Source organism: Prosopis cineraria, unplaced genomic scaffold (assembly GCF_029017545.1).
Source record: "Prosopis cineraria cultivar Desert tree isolate PC_DT_omini unplaced genomic scaffold, ASM2901754v1 PC1, whole genome shotgun sequence".
NCBI lineage: Eukaryota > Viridiplantae > Streptophyta > Magnoliopsida > Fabales > Fabaceae > Prosopis > Prosopis cineraria.
In genome coordinates this window covers 34,894,241-34,914,330 of record NW_026555332.1, presented here as the reverse complement: position 1 = coordinate 34,914,330, position 20,090 = coordinate 34,894,241, and the positions used below count along the sequence as shown (strand labels likewise).

At 31.3% G+C, this 20,090-nt stretch overlaps 2 protein-coding genes across 4 annotated transcripts; both read right to left on the bottom strand.

Moving 5' to 3' along the window:
• Nucleotides 1–2,760: 2,760 nt before the first annotated feature.
• Nucleotides 2,761–14,018, bottom strand: LOC129311747 (TMV resistance protein N-like). 3 transcript variants are annotated; one of them, XM_054954188.1, is made up of 8 exons: nt 13,648–14,017; nt 13,037–13,468; nt 10,200–11,307; nt 9,812–10,093; nt 8,911–9,723; nt 8,290–8,815; nt 5,582–6,068; nt 2,761–3,898 (listed from the first exon to the last, which is right to left on the bottom strand). In XM_054954188.1, the coding sequence occupies exons 1-8, from the start codon at nt 13,710–13,712 to the stop codon at nt 3,295–3,297; spliced, it is 4,317 nt and encodes a 1,438-aa protein (XP_054810163.1). In that variant the 5' UTR covers nt 13,713–14,017; the 3' UTR covers nt 2,761–3,294. The 3 variants fall into 3 exon arrangements, with proteins under 3 accessions (XP_054810163.1, XP_054810181.1, XP_054810172.1); XM_054954206.1 differs by lacking the exon at nt 9,812–10,093 and having other exon boundaries at nt 13,648–14,018; XM_054954197.1 differs by having other exon boundaries at nt 13,037–14,014.
• A 630-nt stretch (nt 14,019–14,648) lies between these two features.
• LOC129309751 (CDT1-like protein a, chloroplastic) lies at nt 14,649–19,802 on the bottom strand. Its single transcript, XM_054951455.1, has 8 exons — nt 19,727–19,802; nt 19,419–19,611; nt 19,151–19,270; nt 18,753–18,978; nt 17,570–18,445; nt 15,756–15,957; nt 15,576–15,666; nt 14,649–14,937 (listed from the first exon to the last, which is right to left on the bottom strand). Exons 2-8 carry the CDS (start codon nt 19,580–19,582, stop codon nt 14,871–14,873), a joined length of 1,746 nt encoding a protein of 581 aa, XP_054807430.1. The 5' UTR covers nt 19,583–19,611; nt 19,727–19,802; the 3' UTR covers nt 14,649–14,870.
• Nucleotides 19,803–20,090: the final 288 nt, after the last annotated feature.

The window sequence follows — 20,090 nt, the reverse complement described above, 5'->3', positions numbered from 1 at the left end:
TGATATACTATTTAAAATTATTTATTTAAAAATTAAAATAAATAATTATTTAATATGATAGAATAAAATAATATATTAATAATAGGGCAGAGAGGTGGCGTTTTCAAGTTGAAGAAACGTCACCTCTCTACTTTTAAATTGTTAGATAATAATACATATTAATAATTAATATTAAATAAATAAATTAGAATAAAATAAAATTTTAACTTGTAAAAATTATAAAATAGTGAAAAAGGAAGAGAGGTGGCTTTTCAAATTTGAAATGCCACCTCTCTTCAATTATTTTCTTAAATATTATTATATATTTGTTATAAATAATTAATAAGTAAATTATAATATAATAATTTTTAATATGATAAAACAAATTTTTAAATTAGTAAGAGAGCATAAAGAATGGTATTTTCAAGCATAGCAAATGTAGTCTCTCTTATTTTATTTATTAAATAATGTGATATTTTATTTAAAATTATTTTTTAAAAAAATTATAATAAATAATTATTTAATTTGATAGAATAAAATATTAAATCAATAAGAAGGCAGAGAGGTGACATTTCCAAGCTGAAGAAATGCCACCTCTCTGCTTTTAAATTATTAGATAATAATACATATTAATAATTAGTATCAATTAAATAAATTATAATTAAATTATAACTTGGAAATGCCATCTCTCTTCAATTATTTTTTAAATATTATTATATATTTGTTATAAATAGTTAATAACTAAATTATAATAAAATAATTTTTTAATATGATAAAAGGAATTTTTAAATCAGTAAGAGAGCATCAAAAATGAAATTTTCACACACGTGGCCTTCTTATTTTATTTATTAGATGATATAATATACTATTTAAAAGTACTTCTTTAACAAAGTATAATAAATAATTATTTATTTTGATAGAATAAAATATTAAATCAATAATAGGGTATAGAAGTGGTGTTTTCAAACTAAAAAAATGTCACCTCTTTACTTTCTAATTATTAGATAATAATACATATTAATAATTAATATTAATTAAATAAATTATAATGAATAACAATTTATCTCATAATAAAATGTTGAAAAAGGAAGAGAGGTGGCATTTTCATGTTTGGAAATGCCACTTCTCTTCAATTATTTTTTAAATATAATTATATATTTATTATAAATACTTAATAACTGACTTATAACAAAATAATTTTTTAATATGATAAAATAAATTTTTAAATCAATAAGTGAGTATCGAGAATTAAATTTTTAAGTACATAACCTCTCTTATTTTATTTGTTAAATGATGTGATATACTATTTAAAATTATTTCTTTAACAAATTATAATAAATAATTGTTTAATTTGATAGAATAAAATATTAAATTAATAACAGGGCAGAGAGGTGGCATTTTAAGTTGAAGAAATGCCACCTCTCTGCTTTCTAATGATTAGATAATAATACATATTAATAAATAATATTAATTAAATGAATTATAATAAATATTTTAGCTTATAATAAAATGTTGAAAAAGGAGGAGAGGTGGCATATTCAAGTTTGGAAATGCCATCTCTCTTTTTTCCTTATTAAATAATAGATATATTAATTAAAATTACTAATTAAATAAATTATAATAAAATAATTATTTAATATCATAAAATAAAATGTTAAAATCAATAATAGAATAGAGAGGTAGCGTTTTCAATTAAAAATGCTACCTCTTTAGCTTTGATTGTGAAAAAAATATTAATTTAATAAAAAAAAGAGAGGTGGCGTTTTGCACTTTTTAAAATGCCACCTCTTATTATTTACTAAAATTATAAGTAAAAAAATAATTTATAAATGATGACATTTGAAATAAGAAATGCCACCTCTCTGTTTGGACTTTTATGTTAGTGGCATTTTATTTTTTATTGCTACAAAATACATGCTACTAAATCTCATTTCTGTAATAGTGTGATTAAAAAAATGAACACTTAATTTGCACAAGTTTTGACCAAAAAATTTTTCTTTTCCACAATAAGTCTTCCATATAACCTGAGGCTGCATGGCCGTTGCGTCGTGGTTCATCCAAGCATAACAATATGCATGCGCAAGAATATACTGAATCAACAAAACCAACATACTAATTAAATTTGACATGTTCTTTAATCAAAACTCAATTTCAAAGTTACAAATTTATATTCACGCAATTATGAAATATTATACTTTGCCATATGACCATGAGTTACTCCGCTGGTGCAACTTCCTGTAAATCCAATGGAGCAGCACCTTTTTTTTTTTTTTTTCGGTCTAAGGAGTGCCTGTAGCCAGCAGTTATAAAACTAATCCTTTAAAAATTTGAAAATTATATAAAGGATTGTCTTCTCTTAAGTAATATTTTTTTATATATAGTTTCAAAAATCAAAACCTGAAAGAATACTTAAGGGATGCAAATTGCTACCATCTGTGCAATACCACCTTTTCAAGAAAATCAATCCGCTCCTGAGCTCAGTTGAAAGTATTGATTAATGCCACGGTATCTCTGGATGTTGGTTATATATATATATATATATATATATAATGGATATTGTTTATTATTTGGATTAGTCTTGTATAGTTTTACATAGGCTTAGGCCATTTGCATTTGGGCCAACTTGCTATTCGGCATGTTTCTTGGTTTGTTCTGGGTTATGGGCTATACAAATTTTGTGTTTGTTTATTTGTAGCCAGATTTAATGGATCCAATAAAGAGTATTATTCAGTAAAAACATTTTTCTATAAGCTTCTTAAATTTAGGAGTCACTCAATATACTTACGACAATAAAATGCAATATTAGAAGCTACTTGCATTATGGTCACAACAAAATCTGAACTGTTCATTATCACACAAGAAAGAACAGTAGCATGCATAAACAAGACAAAAGGAATAGTTGCATGATCAACAAGCTTTTCAGACCATGTTGACCGTTGAATTTTGACATTTGATTGGGTTATGTTTCAAGCATGGCACTTCTTCCCCTCAACTTGTGTCTCTTCTCTTTCAGTACCTTCCCTCTCTCTCTTTCTTTTAGTACCCTTATCCGTTGATGAGTGAATTGATTGAGGTTCTTTCCCCTTCATAAAGCCAGTAAACTCCTTTAGCTGCTCCTCCTTGAGTCTGAATTCACTGGAGAGCCGAAGCACCCACGTTGGGTCTTTTTCCATCTCATTCATTACACGATTCCATGCACATGCTCTTTTATTACCTAAGTAATTGCCCATCAACTTCAAAACTAACGGAATGCCACCTGAACAAAGTATTGCACGTTTCGAAACGTCCATGCAATCAAATTCCACATTGTCCTTTTTAAAAGCAGTCCAGGAAAGCATTTGAAAAGCCTTCATCATCACTTAAATTCATGACATCATAAATTTTTTCAATACCATGACTTACTAACAACTGTGTATCCCTTGTCGTAATAATGATCCTGCTTCCGCAACCAAACCAATCACATCCTTCATTAACTGCTTGTAAATGATCCAATCCTTCAACACCATCCAAAATTACGAGAACCTTCCTTTGTCGAAACCAAGGTTGTCTTATTATCCCATGGAAATCATCCAAACTGAAACGTTTGCCCCTGGCTTTTTCATAAAGACGAACCGAAAACGGCGAATCATTCAAAAACCGGTGCTCCTCTGATATAGGAGAAAAATACCATAAATCTTCAAAATGATGAGCAATGAAATTACACACAGCGCTTGCTATTGTTGATTTACCTATTCCGCAAATTCCACAAATTCCTACCATTTTGACTTCCTCATTAGACCCAACATCCAGAAGCGAGATTATTTCCTGTACCCGAGACTCAAGTCCCACTGAATTATCCCAAATGCGAAATGGAAATGCATTAATACTTGAAGAGATTGCATTAATGAACCCCTGAATAAACTTATCTTCTGCCATATTCCTGAGCCATTTTTAAGAAATTCACTTTTTAGTCAAACAAAAATTTATGACATAGTACTTTTAGAAAAGAAAGCTATGCGCCCCCACAACCCAAAAAATAAAATAAAATAAAATAAAATATTTCTCCCAATAAGGATGAATTGCACTGTTGACATACAAATTAAAAAATGGGAACTTTCGTAAAACTGTATGTGTGTGTGTGTATAAAGTAACCCAATCTTGGATTCAGCTACATTTATTAAAAAAATACCAAAGTCATTATAGTGATAAATAAATTTTTAATATAGACATGTATAGTTATTAGGAAAAATTAATCTGATGGTCCATATAGTTTTGCTCAATTTTAAATTAGGTCCTTATATTTTATTTTACTTTAATCAAACCCTTATTATTTGATCTATTATATATATTAACCCCTAAAAATTAAAGTTAATAATAAATTATTAAATTTTCCAAAACAAAAATACTCTTAAAGTTTATAGAAAATTTAATTTAATATTTTTAGCCAAAATTGAAAAAAAAATTAATACACTGTTTACATTTTTATATGAAAATTCTATACATATAAAAATATTTAAAAAATAATTATATAAATAAAAATTATGTAATTAATTCTAAAGTTATAAAATCATCTAATAAAAATATAAAATTTCTTAACTTTATTTTTTTAAAAGGAAAATTGGAAAAATTTAAGGATTTTAACCCTTAAGGATTAAAAAATTTAATTGATTAAATTATAAAGGTTCAATTAAAACAAGACAAATTGCAGGGGCCTAATTTAAAATTAAGGAAAACTATAAAGACTTACAAATATATTTTCCTTAGTTATTAATTAAACTACATAACAAAGTGTGTTGCTTTACTAATAGGATTGAGTCTAGCAGAAAAAGCTAATCCTCACAGAACAAAACAAGATTTGAATCTATGTGAAAAAGATGTCTATATTTAGCATCTGATTCGTATGATAAGAAAACAGCAGCATGCAAGAAAAAGGGTTCTTTTTTTTTTTTTTCCCTTGCCCGGTGTTTTCATAATCGATAGTTATTGGGCATACGGTGATTGTTCAGTTATCTGTGCCTAAACTTTTTAAAATTATAAAAAATATAAAAAATAATTTTGCATTTTTTTGGGAATAAACATTGAAAAATATTTTAAATACAGTCATTTTCTATTTTTTTTTCTTGCAACTATAATCTCCATTTCCTTTTGGGAATCTGCCCAGGGTTTGATTTGTGCAACACAAGACATATAATATTGATTTATTATATTATATTATATTATATTATATTATATATTTGTAATTAAATTTTTATCAAATATTATTCAAACACATGAAAAGACTTTTTCATTTACAGAATTACTGTTTTTATGTTTGTCATTCAACTCATTTTGAAAGCAACCAAGAATACTATATAACTGCCACCAAGCTAAGCATCTATATTCCCACGTAATTAAAGCAGAATAATGCTTATTAGAATTATTTAGTGCTAGAATCAAAATCTATATGTATACATAATCTATATTTATATATAATATATCAAAATTTTAAAAGTCATATTATCAAATTCTATGTGATGTATCCAATTGATGAGGTAAGGGCCCCTTGAGTAAGTAATGAGTAATAGGTAAAGTAATGGCCAAATAATAGAAAGGAGAAAAACTATGGAAAAGGGTGAGGAGATACCTGGGATTGAAACAATAGTATCCGCCTCTTGAAACTACTTCGGACAAAGCCAACCTCCATTGTTGCACTTGTTGTTTGTTGTGTTTTAATTTCTCCTCAAGCATAGCAAATACTACTTCACAATTACCTGTTTGATATTGCAACTTTGGTGGCTCCATGTTATAAAATATCATGTAAACGGATCGACATTCTTTTCTGAAGCACTCAAGAATGGTTGCAAGGCTATTTAAACAAGATGTCGAGGATGCATAGTTTTCGGAGATAATTATGATAGCTGTCCTGGATTCTTCCATTGCATTGAATTCTTCCACACTAGGGGTGAGGAATTCATCATTAGGCAAAACACGGATTCTTCTGGCACACATGCAATGGCAGAGACGACTAACAAAGCTTGATCCATAATCATCTCCATAACTCAAAAACACATCATAGGTCCATCTGGATGGGTACGCTCGCTCATGGAGATTGGCCATCCTTGTATCTATGTCTTGACAAGTACATCAAGATGTTTGTGTTAGAAATTTTGACTTACAGATATAAACAAGTCAACTTGCATGAGTGATCGAAGGCAGAGATTTTAAAATCATCACAGTTTTGATAAAGGGCATGGATCATCCAATGATTACTTGATCAATGATAATTAATAAAATTTTTATTTTAAAGAAAATTAAAAAAATTTTATTTTTATTTGTGCATGTTTATATATAAAGTGAAGATAAAAGTGGTAAGGAGGGACTCCAATTTTATTTCTTGGCCACTATAGGAGAGATTATAGTTAATTATCGAATAAAAATGATTTTAAAATTTTACAAAGTTGAACACTTAATATATAGTTTGATTCACTAGATGACCAAATATCAAGGTGCATTGTTTACCGTTGTGAACATTGTCGTTACGTATAGATTTGTAAGATCTATAAATATATAAAATACTCAATATTAAATTTGAAACTTAATATAAAAACACAAAATAACTTGTTTTAAAAGAAAAAAGTATCTGGTTTAAAAATGATAAAAACAATCACATGAATTTAACTAAATTCAATGGCAGCATAATAATACATGTAAAAAGAGGAAGGGCAAACAAAATTGATCGCTTGTGGTGATCTTGATTATGTCGATTTGATTGAATTCGGATCCTTCACTACAATATTTTTTTTATAAAAACAGTTTAAAACTGTTATAGTTATGAAAATTGGTGCAAATATATTTTTAACTATTGCATATTTCAATATTACCTGTTATCTAGGGTAATTATTTTTCTAACTCTCAAGTCTGCAAAAATTGTATGTTGAATCAAAATAAACATAGTTTTCTCGTCAACCAATTGCAACAATTTTAAAATATTGCTTTTTGATAGAAATAAGTAACAAACATTTAAATCCTCTAAAGTTAGAATTGGTGAACTTAAAGTTCTTTTCTGGTATTTTTACTCATTTTATTATTCTTTTATAATATATAATAAAATCTTCTCTCTCTTTCTTTCTTTTTTTAAAAAAAAAAACTTCACAAAAATTTACCAATTACAATTTAAATGATTTAAATTCTAAGTAACAATTAAAAATTGTGGTGTAAACATTAGGTAGACAAAATTCAATATTCCTTCCACACCTCCGATTCAAACCTTAGGCCTCTTGTAAAAGAAATAGATAACTCAAACCACCCTATCAACGTCTCTATCATGTAGTAGCCATTATATATACAGATAATTTTGAAAGTAATTCCTAAAGTACTCTAAGTAATAAATAAATTTAATAAAAATGTATAAAAATCATCCAAAAAAAAAAAGATGGCGAATGTTTCTTCTATGGGGAAACAATAGGTCATAGTTCTTTGTTGCCAAAAAAAAAAACTTCTGTAATAGAAAATAATTTTCAAATGTTGCAATAAATTTATTTTTGTAGGCAATAACTTTTAGGGTAAATGACAAATTACTTTGCAAACTTTAACTCTAGTGATATCAAAGACCTGAACTTATTTATTATACAAATTTTTCTTTCAACTTTTAAAAACAATATAATCTTGCCCATGTTGTTAACAAAATTTTATTTTTATCATTAATTAACCAAAAAATGACAAAAAGATTTCAAAATTATAGAAAATGATGAAAAATTATAATCAAAGACTCAAAAATTACAAACAATGATCCAAAAATTTATGAAAAATACCAAAAAAATTTTGATCATCATTTCTATCATTTTTTATGTCCTTCTCTATCATGTTTTTAGTTAACTAAAAATAAAAGTTAACTTTTATTAACGGCAAGAGCCAAATTGCAACGTTTTCAAATTGATGGAACAATTTACATAATAAATAAATTTAGGGTCAATAGTACTACTGGACCTACAATTAAAAGAATAATTTATTCATTTATCCTAATTTTTATATTGATTATTTGAAATTTTTAATTCAACAATTGAAAACTATTTTCAATTCCACTTTAGGAAATAATTTTTATTTGTTGCAAAATATTTATTGTTTCAAGTAAAAATCAATAGCAACACATGAAAAATTGTTACTTATTCACACTAAATAACAGTTTTAGAATTGTTGCAAAGAGAGGTGTTGCCAAATGACAAAAATGTTCGTATTCCTTGTTCAAATCATCTTTAATGTTGGAAATAACTTTTAAATAAGATCAAAGAGAGTATATTTTAATATATGTAAAAAAAAATATAAAACAAGACGAAGGGAAAGGAGAGACCAAACCTAGGTGAGGCATGCCATCCTCAAGTTCTTCACAATTCTGTGGTTTTTGTACTCTTTTCCATGGGTTGCAATCATCATATGTTCTAGGGTCCATGAATCGGATGGTGTTTGAGTTATTTTGTAGCTTGTAGACATGAAGCGCAAAATGAATTTCACTTTTACTTTTTATATTTTGTGTCTTTCTCTTAATGGAAATCTTCACATGATTCCATTTATATGCATGGCTGAGTTTAGCCTTTCCAATCATGCTTTGTAGATCACATATATGTAAATGACCCATTTTCATTGTTGATAACAAAAGCCACTCATAAGATATATCTACCTTGGTGTTATTGATGTGCACTAGGAATGCACAATTGGAGAGAAAATCATCATGATCTTTAACAAGGATCCACGGAAAAACTGTCGGTAACACATCACGAACCCAAAAAGACACAGAGCTTTCCCTACCATATTTGTCAAGATTTTCTGGCAATTTTCCTCCAGGCAAAATAAAGTTTCTTTTCCCAGGTTGCAAGCTGAGTGCCTAGCAATTGCATACAAGAAAAATGATAAATAAGATGTATGAAAAAAAAAGGAGATAATTTTATATATGCAGCGGGAGGGAAGTAACAGAGAGACCTGATACAATAATTTGCTTTTAGATGACCTAGTCAATAACATGCAACATACGGCACTGAATCTTTCCAAGTTTGGTGGCATGTCCTCAATATGTTGAAGTCGCTTGCAATTATTTAGTAAAAGATATCTCAAATGGTGACATTCTTTGATGCATGCTGGAAGGGTTGTAAAATAATTGGAACTTAGATCCAAATATGTCATATTAGTAAAGTAAGATAGGCAAAGAGCAAGGGAGTCCTCTGACAAATTGCAATTTGAGAAACAAACACGTTTCAATTTCAAAGACAATGTATAGCAATATAAGTCTGCTTCTTCTCCTACATCATACATCTTGAAATGCCTCATTCTTTTACAAGAATTTGCGTTTAGTGTCCAAAGCTTTGGCAACAAACAAATGCCAGCTGGCAGTTGCTCAAGATTAGGACATTCCTCTATGATCAAGGTTTCAAGTCCAATGAGATTGCAAATTGAAGGTGGCAACTCAGTAATAGAAGTCCTCTCTAAATCAAGTGTGTGCATATTTTTCATATTGACTGATATCTCTGGGAAACTTTGAAGGCTTGAACAACCAAAGAGACTGAGACGCTCAAGAGATGTCAACCTAAGGTCATGTGGCATAATCTTCAAGTTATTGCATCGCATGACACTCAATTCCTTCAATTTATTTAAACCTCCAACTGAATGATGTATTTCAATTAAATTTGTACAATCATCAAGCCACAACTCTCTTAAATTAGAAACTCCAGAAAAATTTGGTGTTTGTTGTAGAAATTTGCAATTTCTAAAGTTCATACAACTTAAACTGTGGAACTTCTGCAAAATTAAAAAATGAAAAATTCTTTAGAAAGTTAGGCAAATAAACCATGGTGAAATATAACAAGTATTAGTTATACGTGTATACCTTTGTAAATGGTTGGAGTGATTCAAAATTACTGTAAGACAAGTCAAGATAAACAAGTTCTGTGGAGCAAATATTATATGGCAAAACCTTGAAAGGATAGCCCTTCCATTCCAACCACCTTAAGCCATTTGGGAGATATTTGGGGCATTTAGAAAAGCTTACATTTTTTATCACAAGCATTTTAAGATTCTCCATCTTCATGAATGCCTTTCTGCTCCATTTTATTTGAACTTCACTACCTTCTGGTAGGTTTAGAATTATGACTTCAACTTTATTAGTTCCCTTTCAACATGAATAGCACACAATAAATTTTGAATTTAGACACGTAAAAATCATATTGTAAGTTTTAAAGAAGAAAAAACATAATTCACATATTGTTGGATCTTACCGTGTTTCGTTTTAAAACATGAAGAATATCTTGGTAGTACCATAACCTACTTCGTTCACTAGGTTCACCAGGTGATTGCTGTCGAACAATCATTTTACCCATATCTTCTATCAAACCTTGCATTCCCACTCGATCTCCTTCAATGTTGATGAGGGCTTTATCAATCAAGACTCCAATAATGTAGTCTGGTTGGATTTCATGTAAACAATGCAACATACCCTTGACTTTTCTTAAATTTTCACCTTTGAAGAAACATGCCAAGTCCAAGAAAATGTTTTTCTCAATTTCTCCTAAAGCATCATAGCTTGATCTAAAGGATTCCAAAACTGGTCCTCCTTGACTTCTTTCACATTGATCTAATGCACAGTGCCATTCATTGACTCCTTTACCTCGCAAGTTAGAAATCAACACTTCTATAGCTAATGGAAGGCCACAACAATATTGTATTGCACGATTGGAAACCTTTAAGAAGTCAGACTCCACATTCTCCTTTTTAAAGGCATACCAACTAAGCAATTGAAGAGAGTCCTCATCATTTAATTCTCGAACATTATAAATTCTATTAACATCATGAGCTACTAACAACTGTTTATTCCTTGTTGTTATGACAATTCTACTTCCAAGACCAAACCAATCGCAATTTCCAGCTAGTGCTTCTAACTGTTTCAATCCATCAACATCATCAAGAATCAAAAGAATTTTCTTCTGGCAAAGCCTACGTTTTATTATTGGTATTCCTTCATGAAAATCACCCAATTTGAGATCCTTTTCCATGACTAATTTAAGGAGTAATTTCTCTTGAAGATGTGCCAAACCATTTGGCATTTGGGACTCTTTTCTTACATTAGAAAGGAAGCATACTCCTTCAAAATTATTAGCTATCAAATTACACAAGGCTCTTACAATTGTTGATTTACCAATTCCACTAACTCCCCAAATCCCTACCATTTTAGTTTTCTTAGTAGACCAAAGCTCTAAAAGTGAGATCACTTCTTTCACTCGAGGCACAAGTCCAACTAGATAACGAGTAATGTCTAAGGGATCATGATTAACCCTAGAAAAAACTTCGCTAATAATCTTTGTAATACATTCTCGTTCATTTGCAATCCTGACCAATTCATAAGAAGTTCACTTTTAGTCAAACAAAAAATTATAATGAGAATTTTAGAAAATGAAACTTCGTCAGCTTTAATTTTCTATTACTACTAACAGAAAAAGTTTCATTCTTCACTTCAATAATTAAATATGCAAGTGCTTTAACTTTCTATTACTACTGACAGAAAAAGTTTCCCTGACATTATAAATGCTGTTAACATCATGAGTCACTAATAACTGTTTATTCCTTGTAATGACAATTCTACTTTCAGGACCAAACCAATCACAACTTCTAGCTAGTGCTTTTAACCGTTTCAATTCATCAACATCAGCAAGAATCAAAAGAATTTTCTTCTGGTCAAGCCTACATTTTATTATCAATATTACCTCATGAAAATCACCTAATTTAAGATCCTTTCCCATGACTAAAGTATGGAGTAATGTCTCCTGAAGATGTTAAATAAGACCTACAAATTTGTTAAAATACTTTCAAGTTTCTTGTGGCTTTGATGTAATTAATTGTTCTTATAAAATGACACAATTGCCCTTAGATTATCCTCCTTTGACTAAAGTTTACTGGCATTGACCAACTGCCACCAGCCTATGATTGACAGGTGGCCATTGACCAATCACAAACAATTTTTTTTAGAATTTTTAAAATATTTTTATTGAAATATTAATACTTTAATATTTGCAAGTCAACTATTGCAAATTTATGAATAAAATTCAAATTAATTGTAAGATATTTACAATTAATATTAATATTAATTGTAAGAAGTTTGATCTTATAGCATGGATTACATCTACAAAAATTCTTTTATTTATAGCTTTGACTTGTAAATTTTGAAAATTTATGCACAAATTTATGATGTTTGATTTACAAATATTAAAGCATTAATAGTTTGATAAAACATTTTTTTTTTTAAACTATCAACGATTGTCAACAATCAGTAAACACCGATCAACATTAATTAAGGACAAGGACATGCGACACTTTACCAGCGAAATTAACCACAACCAACTTTCAATTTTCAGGGACTTGAGACTATTTTAACAAATTTATGGACTTGTTAGTTGCTAGTAAATACTCCCTCCATCCCTATACATAACATGTTTTTAATTGAATTACGTAAATCAATAAAAAATAATTATCTACTTAAAAACACAGTAACATTTCAATTTTATTTCTAATTATTATAAATAAAAAATTAATCTCTTTTTTTAAAGTAAATTAATGAGAGTAATTATATTTTTTTCTTTTTAATGTAATAAGGATATAATGATCTATTTATTAAAAAAAAAGTGTTGACAACCTTTTATATTTAGAAATAAAAAAAAATTAGAAGACATTTTATGTACAGAGTATCCTACGTGGGACATATATGTAATTTTTTTTTGTTTTTGAGAAACAGTTATATCTATTCTTTCAAAAAAAAAAAAAAAAAGCCCAATGATCATGGCAACCATACATACTAAATTCCCGATGATGATAAGGTCTGCCTTTGCCCATTAATTGTTGGATATAAATAGGAAGAATGACAAGTCAGAATCAGTAGTTAATATCAAGTCAGTATTTTTTTCAACACTCAATTCTTAAATTCAACATCTTAAATTCAACATTCTTTCTCCTCATATTTTAATACTGAAATTTTTAATTTAACATTAATTTTTTTACCAATACTTGTCACTCTCCCGGCGAACGAAAAACAATACCCAAACAAATAACAAGTGAAGATAGTTACCCAGGTTTGAGATGCCAGCCTTTTAAATCAGCTGCTTTGGACACAGCCAACCTCCATTTTTGCACCTTTTGCTTTTGCTTGTCATCCTTGAATCTTTTCTCAAGCAGATCCAATGATTTCCCATAACTCCCTCTTTGATTTCGCAGATCCGAAGGATCCACATAATAAAATACTGGATAAACCAATCGACCTTGTTCTTCGAAGCATTGAAGAATCTGGACTAGTTCATCGAGACAAAAAGTTGAGGATGCATAGTTCTCGGAGAAAACTATGATCGCTATCCTGGATTCTTGTATGGCTTTGAAAAGAGACTCTGTGATTTCTTCGCCAATCCTGATGGATTCGTCATCTATGAAGGCCTGGATTCCCCTCTGACGCAGAGAATCATAGAGATGACCAACAAAACCTAAACGGGTATCTTCACCTCGAAAACTAAGAAACACATCATAAGTCCATCTGTAGTTGATGGAAGAAGACAGCGATCGCTGTGCCATGAGATCCGCGTTGTGCTTAGCCTTTAGCCACTCAGATCGATGTCGTAAAGTAGCTACAGTTCACAGACCAAGCTTAAAAATGGCAGATGCGTAGAATTAAGCAAGAATAAATCTCACCGCAGGAAAGGAAAGAGCAAAGGGTTGGACTGAGATCTGATAATAATAATTGAAGGTCTCCTCATCTGAACGGCGATCCTTGCGCAAGTAATCTCTCACTAGACTGAAAGCCTGAAAATGAAGACCCGTAAAGTTAAACAAGAAGAGATTTCACAAGTCTGGGGAAGAATGGAAGGTTGATTCCCTATTTTTGGCTGCAGGTTGGTCATGATTGAACGTCAATTCTAGGAAGTAGCGAACACGCGTCCACGAAGCTGCGTCGTATTCCCTTTGGATTTTAAGGATGTAGAAGAAAGAGAGCGCGAAAGTGCAAAACACTTAGAACACGGCAAAAATAAATCGATTTGAAATCTCACACGTACTTTATCTGATTTGAACTCATTTTCTCCCCCACTCGCGCTTCGGTGTCACTTGCCCTATAAATCTGACCGTTCGATCAGTGTATATTCAATTATTCATTGGCGGAATATAAACCAGTGCGACAAATTAAAGCAGTCATGTATCAAGCGGGGCTGGGCTGGGTCCTGATTCCTTACCCAAGCCCGTAAGCACAAAATGGATAGTAATTCAACTAATTAAGATTGTAATTTATACCTTACGGTCCAACCAAGGGCAAAAAAAACCGAGGTCAAGCGGATAGGAACGAAAGCAATATATTAATTTTATATATTAAAAAACTTCATAAAAATTAAAAAATATATCAGTAACAAATTTCATATTTCATAATCTAAATCTAAATTAAGTGTTAATATTCAGTCATAATCATACATTGAACTCAAAAGAGTAAATTAATGATCCATCTCATTGTCAGTTAAAAAAATCCAATTAATAATCGTCTTATTTTTTCACCAATTTTTACCAGCGTGTCTGCCCTAACAATGAATATTATCCAATCTCGTCTGGTTTACTTGGATGAATGTTGGGTTTACAATGTAATCGTTTTACTCTTAATATTTTGTCTTATTATCAAAGGAAAAAAATGACGAAAGCAATGCCACACATGATCTTGTATAATTCTATTCCAAAAACTGAAATTGTTTTACGGGCAAATGCCTTGAATGGCTTCTGAAATTTCATTCTCCCATTCAAATTCTTTCACAACCTCTTTTTACCTAAATAAGAGCAATAATTCTTAATCTGTTGTAACTCTTTGCAGAAGTCCAGGAACGCGACAATTTTGCACTCGAGACCATAAGCCAACAGAAGCCTTCACACGCTAGTCGCTAGGCCTTGATACTATTGCTAGATAGCCTTGAACGAACAGACTCCAAATCTGATACCTCCTTAATACTGCAAAGTCCACATAGTCAGGCCACTGTCCAGATATAATAGTATAAAACGTTCAAAAGAAAAATTAATAATTAAGTTAAAAATGAAAACCAATTTTAATGTAGTGTAATTTTTCAAAAATAAAAAAAATTGATAGCAACATAATGTGCTGCTAAAGCTAAGGCTATGGATGGATCCTAAAAATCACCTCCTCTACGAGCCATGTGGACAGGACAAGTAGACTAATTGGGGGGCATGGCATGGCATAGTAGTTTGAATCATCTAAAAAATTTGAAAAGGTTCTCATTTTCCCTTTTATTTTTTTTATGAACGCCGTCATCTTCAGTTTATCGCAACTTAAACTTGGAACAGAAGAACTCTGATTCAGGATGTTACCTAAAAAAGACACCAGCACCTATCGTTCATGCAAGACATGCAAATCTAACGATATCCCCCAGCCCCATGTCCTGTCACTACTATTGAAAAATAATTTGTATGCATGTGATTAAACAAAAACGACACACAGATATATCGTTTTATGTAATCAAAACCGAATTTCAAAGATAAGAAAATTCACAAAGTTAAGGAACATAATTCGGCATCTGATAATGATTTAGTCCACTCCGCTTCCATGTTTGGTACATGCAAATTAGACTCACCAGTACATAATACCTCCACTAGGGCCCAACTTCCTATAGATCCAATCTGGCACTACCTTTTCAAGAAAATTAATCTGTTCTTCAGCTTCTCCTGTAGAGACGACCGAGTTAATCACTCATAGCTAAGACACTGAAACGCAATTAGAAGCTACTTGTTTTATTGTCACATTCAATACATACTCATCTCAACAAAATCTAAACTATTCATTATTATCTTGTGCAGGAGCTCCTCTTTCGTGATTGGAGAGAATTTGACAGCACAAAATATAGAATATATCACATCAAAAAGGCCAAGCAACGGTGAAGGAATCTGCTGCCACGTTGTTGAACCACCTTGAGTCTGATTCGTATTTTCATGGGAAATATCAAGGCGAGGTGCCACCTGTAATGAGAATCCAGATCCGATATAACCAAGTTCCTGAATCCAGATGACAAGCATACGAAAAGCATAGCACATGATACCACAGATAACTCATTAAAGAGATGTAAAATTAACCAGAAAACCAAAAGGAAAAAAAAAATTGGGGCAAGAGCACTAAACTTGATCAAATCTTGGCCAACTAGTACATCAAGAATTTTCAGCAGATTGGTATCGTGCTTCCTCATTGCCAATACATCAAAGTTAATTCCAAACTCTCACCAGTCACTACATTAGTCGAATTTCAAAATGTATCCATACTAAAGATGAATATAATGGAGATGCATGTATCTTTTAGTAATTAGTTTAAAAGGTTGCCGGGGGAGGATGGGGGCTGGATTCCTCCCCCAAAAAGGCTGATGAGTTTGGACGTGCAATACCCAGCAATCTTATAAGATGAGTTCAGTTATATGTGTTACCACAGGCGCACAGAATACTTTTTGCTGTTTAATACATGGTAAAATCTACCATATACAGCGCCAAAAAATGAGAACAAAAAGTTAAATAAAGAAAGAGCAAGAACTAAAACAAAGGGCAGTTAATAGAACCCTTGATGTCAATTTACAATAAAAAGGAGCCAACAATCACAACATATAGCATCATCTCTATTCTCTACTATGAAGAGCTGTTTTCCTTTTCCATGAGCCCTTTTGATACTGAGAAATCCCCCAGAAAAGGCACCTATCAATCAATATATAAAATAAAATTTTATGAAACCACGCTATTCATGAGTCATAAACAATGCACCTCATTCTTCAAATTTCATACAATGCATGGGAAAGTGTATCTAATTTATAGAATAATATAAAAAAATAATTCTATTTTTATAAAAGAAAATGTCAAATTATTTTGAAAAACTATATTATACAACTGCTCCATTTTCTATATATTTGTAGAACCCAAAAAAAATCTGTTTTTTATGCTAGCAAGTTTAGTGTGTGCCTCTCTCTTGTTATAATACAAAGATGTTCGAATCAAACTATACTCAACTATATTTTATTCTTTATATGCAATGACCAAGGTAGAATGGGTTTAACATGAACCAAGATCGAGATCCAAAATACTAGCATCAAGAAACACCACAAAAAAAGAATAAGTCACTTCTAACTCACCAAAACCAAGGTAAGTTAATTAGAATAATAAAATTAGAATAATAAAACTATCTTAAAAACAAATCATTTTCCAATTTTATTCCTACATTTAAAATAGAATGATTTAATATGTGGAAAGAGTTTTATTGGAAAATGAAATATTGCACTTCTTTTCAGAATCTACTGGAAGGTATTTTTGGAATTGTACATCAAAAGTTACAAAAACCAAGAGAAAGTGACTTATATAAAGGACCAAAACAACATTCTAGAATGTGACTTATATAAAGGACCGGAGCGAGTACATGCTTGTTCAATAACACCTAAAGAGTAAAGTCTTCAAAAAATAAAAAATAAAAAAAAGTTCTATTTACAAGTTTTCTGTTGTATATAAAATTGCAAGCATTGACATGGAATTACTAATAATTTTCAGAAGCACACCATGCCTTGAAGAATTAAAAAATAGAAGCATGGCCAACAAGGCATACCTTCTGGGATAGAACAACAGAATTAGAAATATTAAAATCCTCGGTGCATCCTTGACTAGCTTCAGGAATGTTGTCGAAAGCATCTCTGCTTGATTCTAATTTGTCAGCAACATAATCACCTTCTTGCAAAAAAAGAACTCTTTTTACTTGCTTGGTGCATGAAATATTAAAATCCTCGGTGCATCCTTGACTAACTTCAGGAATGTTGTCGAAAGCATCTCTACTTGATTCTAATTTGTCAGCATCATAGTCACCTTCTTGAGAAAAGAGAACTCTTTTTACTTGCTTAGTGCATGAAATTGAATTCTGGGTGATCATAATCTTGAGTTTAACATCAGAATTGGGCACCAATCTTCTAGGTGTTGACTGAGCAGGCGTCTCTGTGACTACGATATCTGTGGATGAGGCAATCTTGAGATAAGAGCTTTCGGAACTACCATGGGTAATAGACTGTGGAGAGCAAATCAGACGTGCTGGTGTATTAAAAACACTACATAGGAATCCCATAGAACATGATTCATTCTGCTGTCCTTTTTCCATATCCTGATTATTAGTGCTCTCAGATTTCAAACATGAAGTAGTACACTTGTTCTGCCCTTTACGGTCCCCTTCACCTCCTTCATTATCCACGCAATCAGATAAATGATGTAACTGAGAAATTTGACTTGCTACATTATTTTCTGTCTCTGCCACAACATTATTCTTTGAGAAATGCCTTTTAAAAGGATATGGCTGACATTCTTGTAGCTGTTGATTTTGATCAGAAGTTGGTGATGAGAGTACTGTTGAAGGATCTACAGGAAAATCCTCACAAATCAAGCTATGAGTTCTTTGTTGGAAAGGTTCTGGTAGTTTAGCCTCGGGAATATCAGTATTCTTGCCCACAAAAGAAGCAAAGAAAAATATCAAAAAAGATTATTGCTTCACTTATTTTGGATCACAAATATACCAGATGGAAAACACACCAAAACAATATAGAGAAAGATAATATACGTGCCAAAAGAACAGCTTTGGTAAAACAAAAGGAACAGAACTCTCTAGTGTCATATTTAAAACTTACGCCCCATTTGGTTAAAATATAGGAAAGAATTCCCTTTTCCTTTCACAAACTATTGCTAATGTTGTCGTGACAGCTTGAGAAACAACAGATACAATAAAATATAACACAATATTGGAGTGATACCTCTGGATGAGTATTGAAGAACTCAAGTAGCTTTGCACTAAAAAGTTGCCGGAGAGCCATGTAAGTATTTTCACTCGAGTGTCCAAGCACAGCCTCATAAACCAAGGTAATCTTCAAATCAGGCTTCATACACGAGCTTCTGTTGTCGTGTACTAACACCTTCTCTATGTGTATGGCTTCAGGAAGTATATACTTTATCTGCGCAAGATCCGTGTACGAGACTTTTCTGCAAAGGGAAAATGGCAGTAGCACACAATTCTATACAAAAACATTTCAATGGATCCATTAGTTATATCAGGGACATTGAAAAATAAAACAAAGCAGAAGAATTTTTTTTTTTTTTACCAGAAAAAGCAGAAGATAAATATAACTGAAATAGCAGCAAAAGTTTCAATTACCTTGCAGCAAGAACTTCAACTTGGGAACAAATATTTTGGAAGGTAGCAGATTTTTTACACAGTCGAAGCAACCTCAATGAACAACTCATATGGTCAAATAACTCTGCTAGAGCCTTGTGTCTGAAATCTCAAAGAAAATCAAAAATGAAAAAAGAATCTCAAAAAATACACTTCAATCACAGATGAGGAAGAAAAGAGAAAACAAATAGCTACTTCCTATAAGCAAAATTTTTCAAGGGACCCAATTCACCCCCAATTAGGCACTCACGTTTCTGGAAGCTTGGTGGATCCCTCCTTGGATTTGGTAGGTAAGGGCTCACCAGTCTTCTTTGGAGTCTGACAAGCAATAGATTTATCAGCTCCATGAAGGATCTTCACACACTTAAAATTCAAAGCGTTTTGTCCACCTTCTTCCAGTGTTTTCTGATCCATTCTCCAACGGCAACACAGTGTAGGAAAAACTGGAGGACGTGAAAAAATTGAAGAAAATCATTATGCATTGCGAAAATTTCCAATCGTCCACGAAAAGTCTGCATTTCTATGACTCTCCGCTAAGAGGAAAAGGAGAATCATTACCTGAATTTGCACTTGCAGTACTGGACAAGAAGCCTGGCTCGCTAGGTTTTGGAGTTGATGAAGAAGACGAGAGGGAGGGAAAATAATCAAATCATTTATATTTTTCCGAAACCATTTAGGCTGGTGGTGGGAGACAAAAACGCCGTCGTTTAACTTCCGGGGCATTTGACCGTTGCAGGCAAAGCACTGTTTTTGAGGGAGATGATTCATTTAGGCCCCTTGTTAAAATCCAAATTGGATTGGCCAGACACTGAGGATTTATTGAGCTCCTCGAATATGGGCCTGAGTCTGACCCATTATCGGTGAAAATTGATATTTATCTTTAAAAAGAAAGCCCAAGTCTTTCCTGATCAAATTACTTGGA

Bases quoted from the DNA above. Each gene is read 5' to 3' on its own strand.
- LOC129311747 (XM_054954188.1), bottom strand. From the start codon at position 13,712: ATGAGGAGACCTTCAATTATTATTATCAGATCTCAGTCCAACCCTTTG. The intron at 13,469-13,647 runs GTGAGATTTATT...TGTGTTTCTTAG, and splicing joins TTGCTCTTTCCTTTCCTGCG to TTTTCGAGGTGAAGATACCC. The intron at 11,308-13,036 runs GTAACTATCTTC...TGAATTGGTCAG, and splicing joins GGCTGGCATCTCAAACCTGG to GATTGCAAATGAACGAGAAT.
- LOC129309751 (XM_054951455.1), bottom strand. From the start codon at position 19,582: ATGGATCAGAAAACACTGGAAGAAGGTGGACAAAACGCTTTGAATTTT. The intron at 18,979-19,150 runs GTAATTGAAACT...TTCCCTTTGCAG, and splicing joins GTTGAAGTTCTTGCTGCAAG to AAAAGTCTCGTACACGGATC. The intron at 14,938-15,575 runs GTGAGTCTAATT...TGGACTTTGCAG, and splicing joins AGTGGAGGTATTATGTACTG to TATTAAGGAGGTATCAGATT.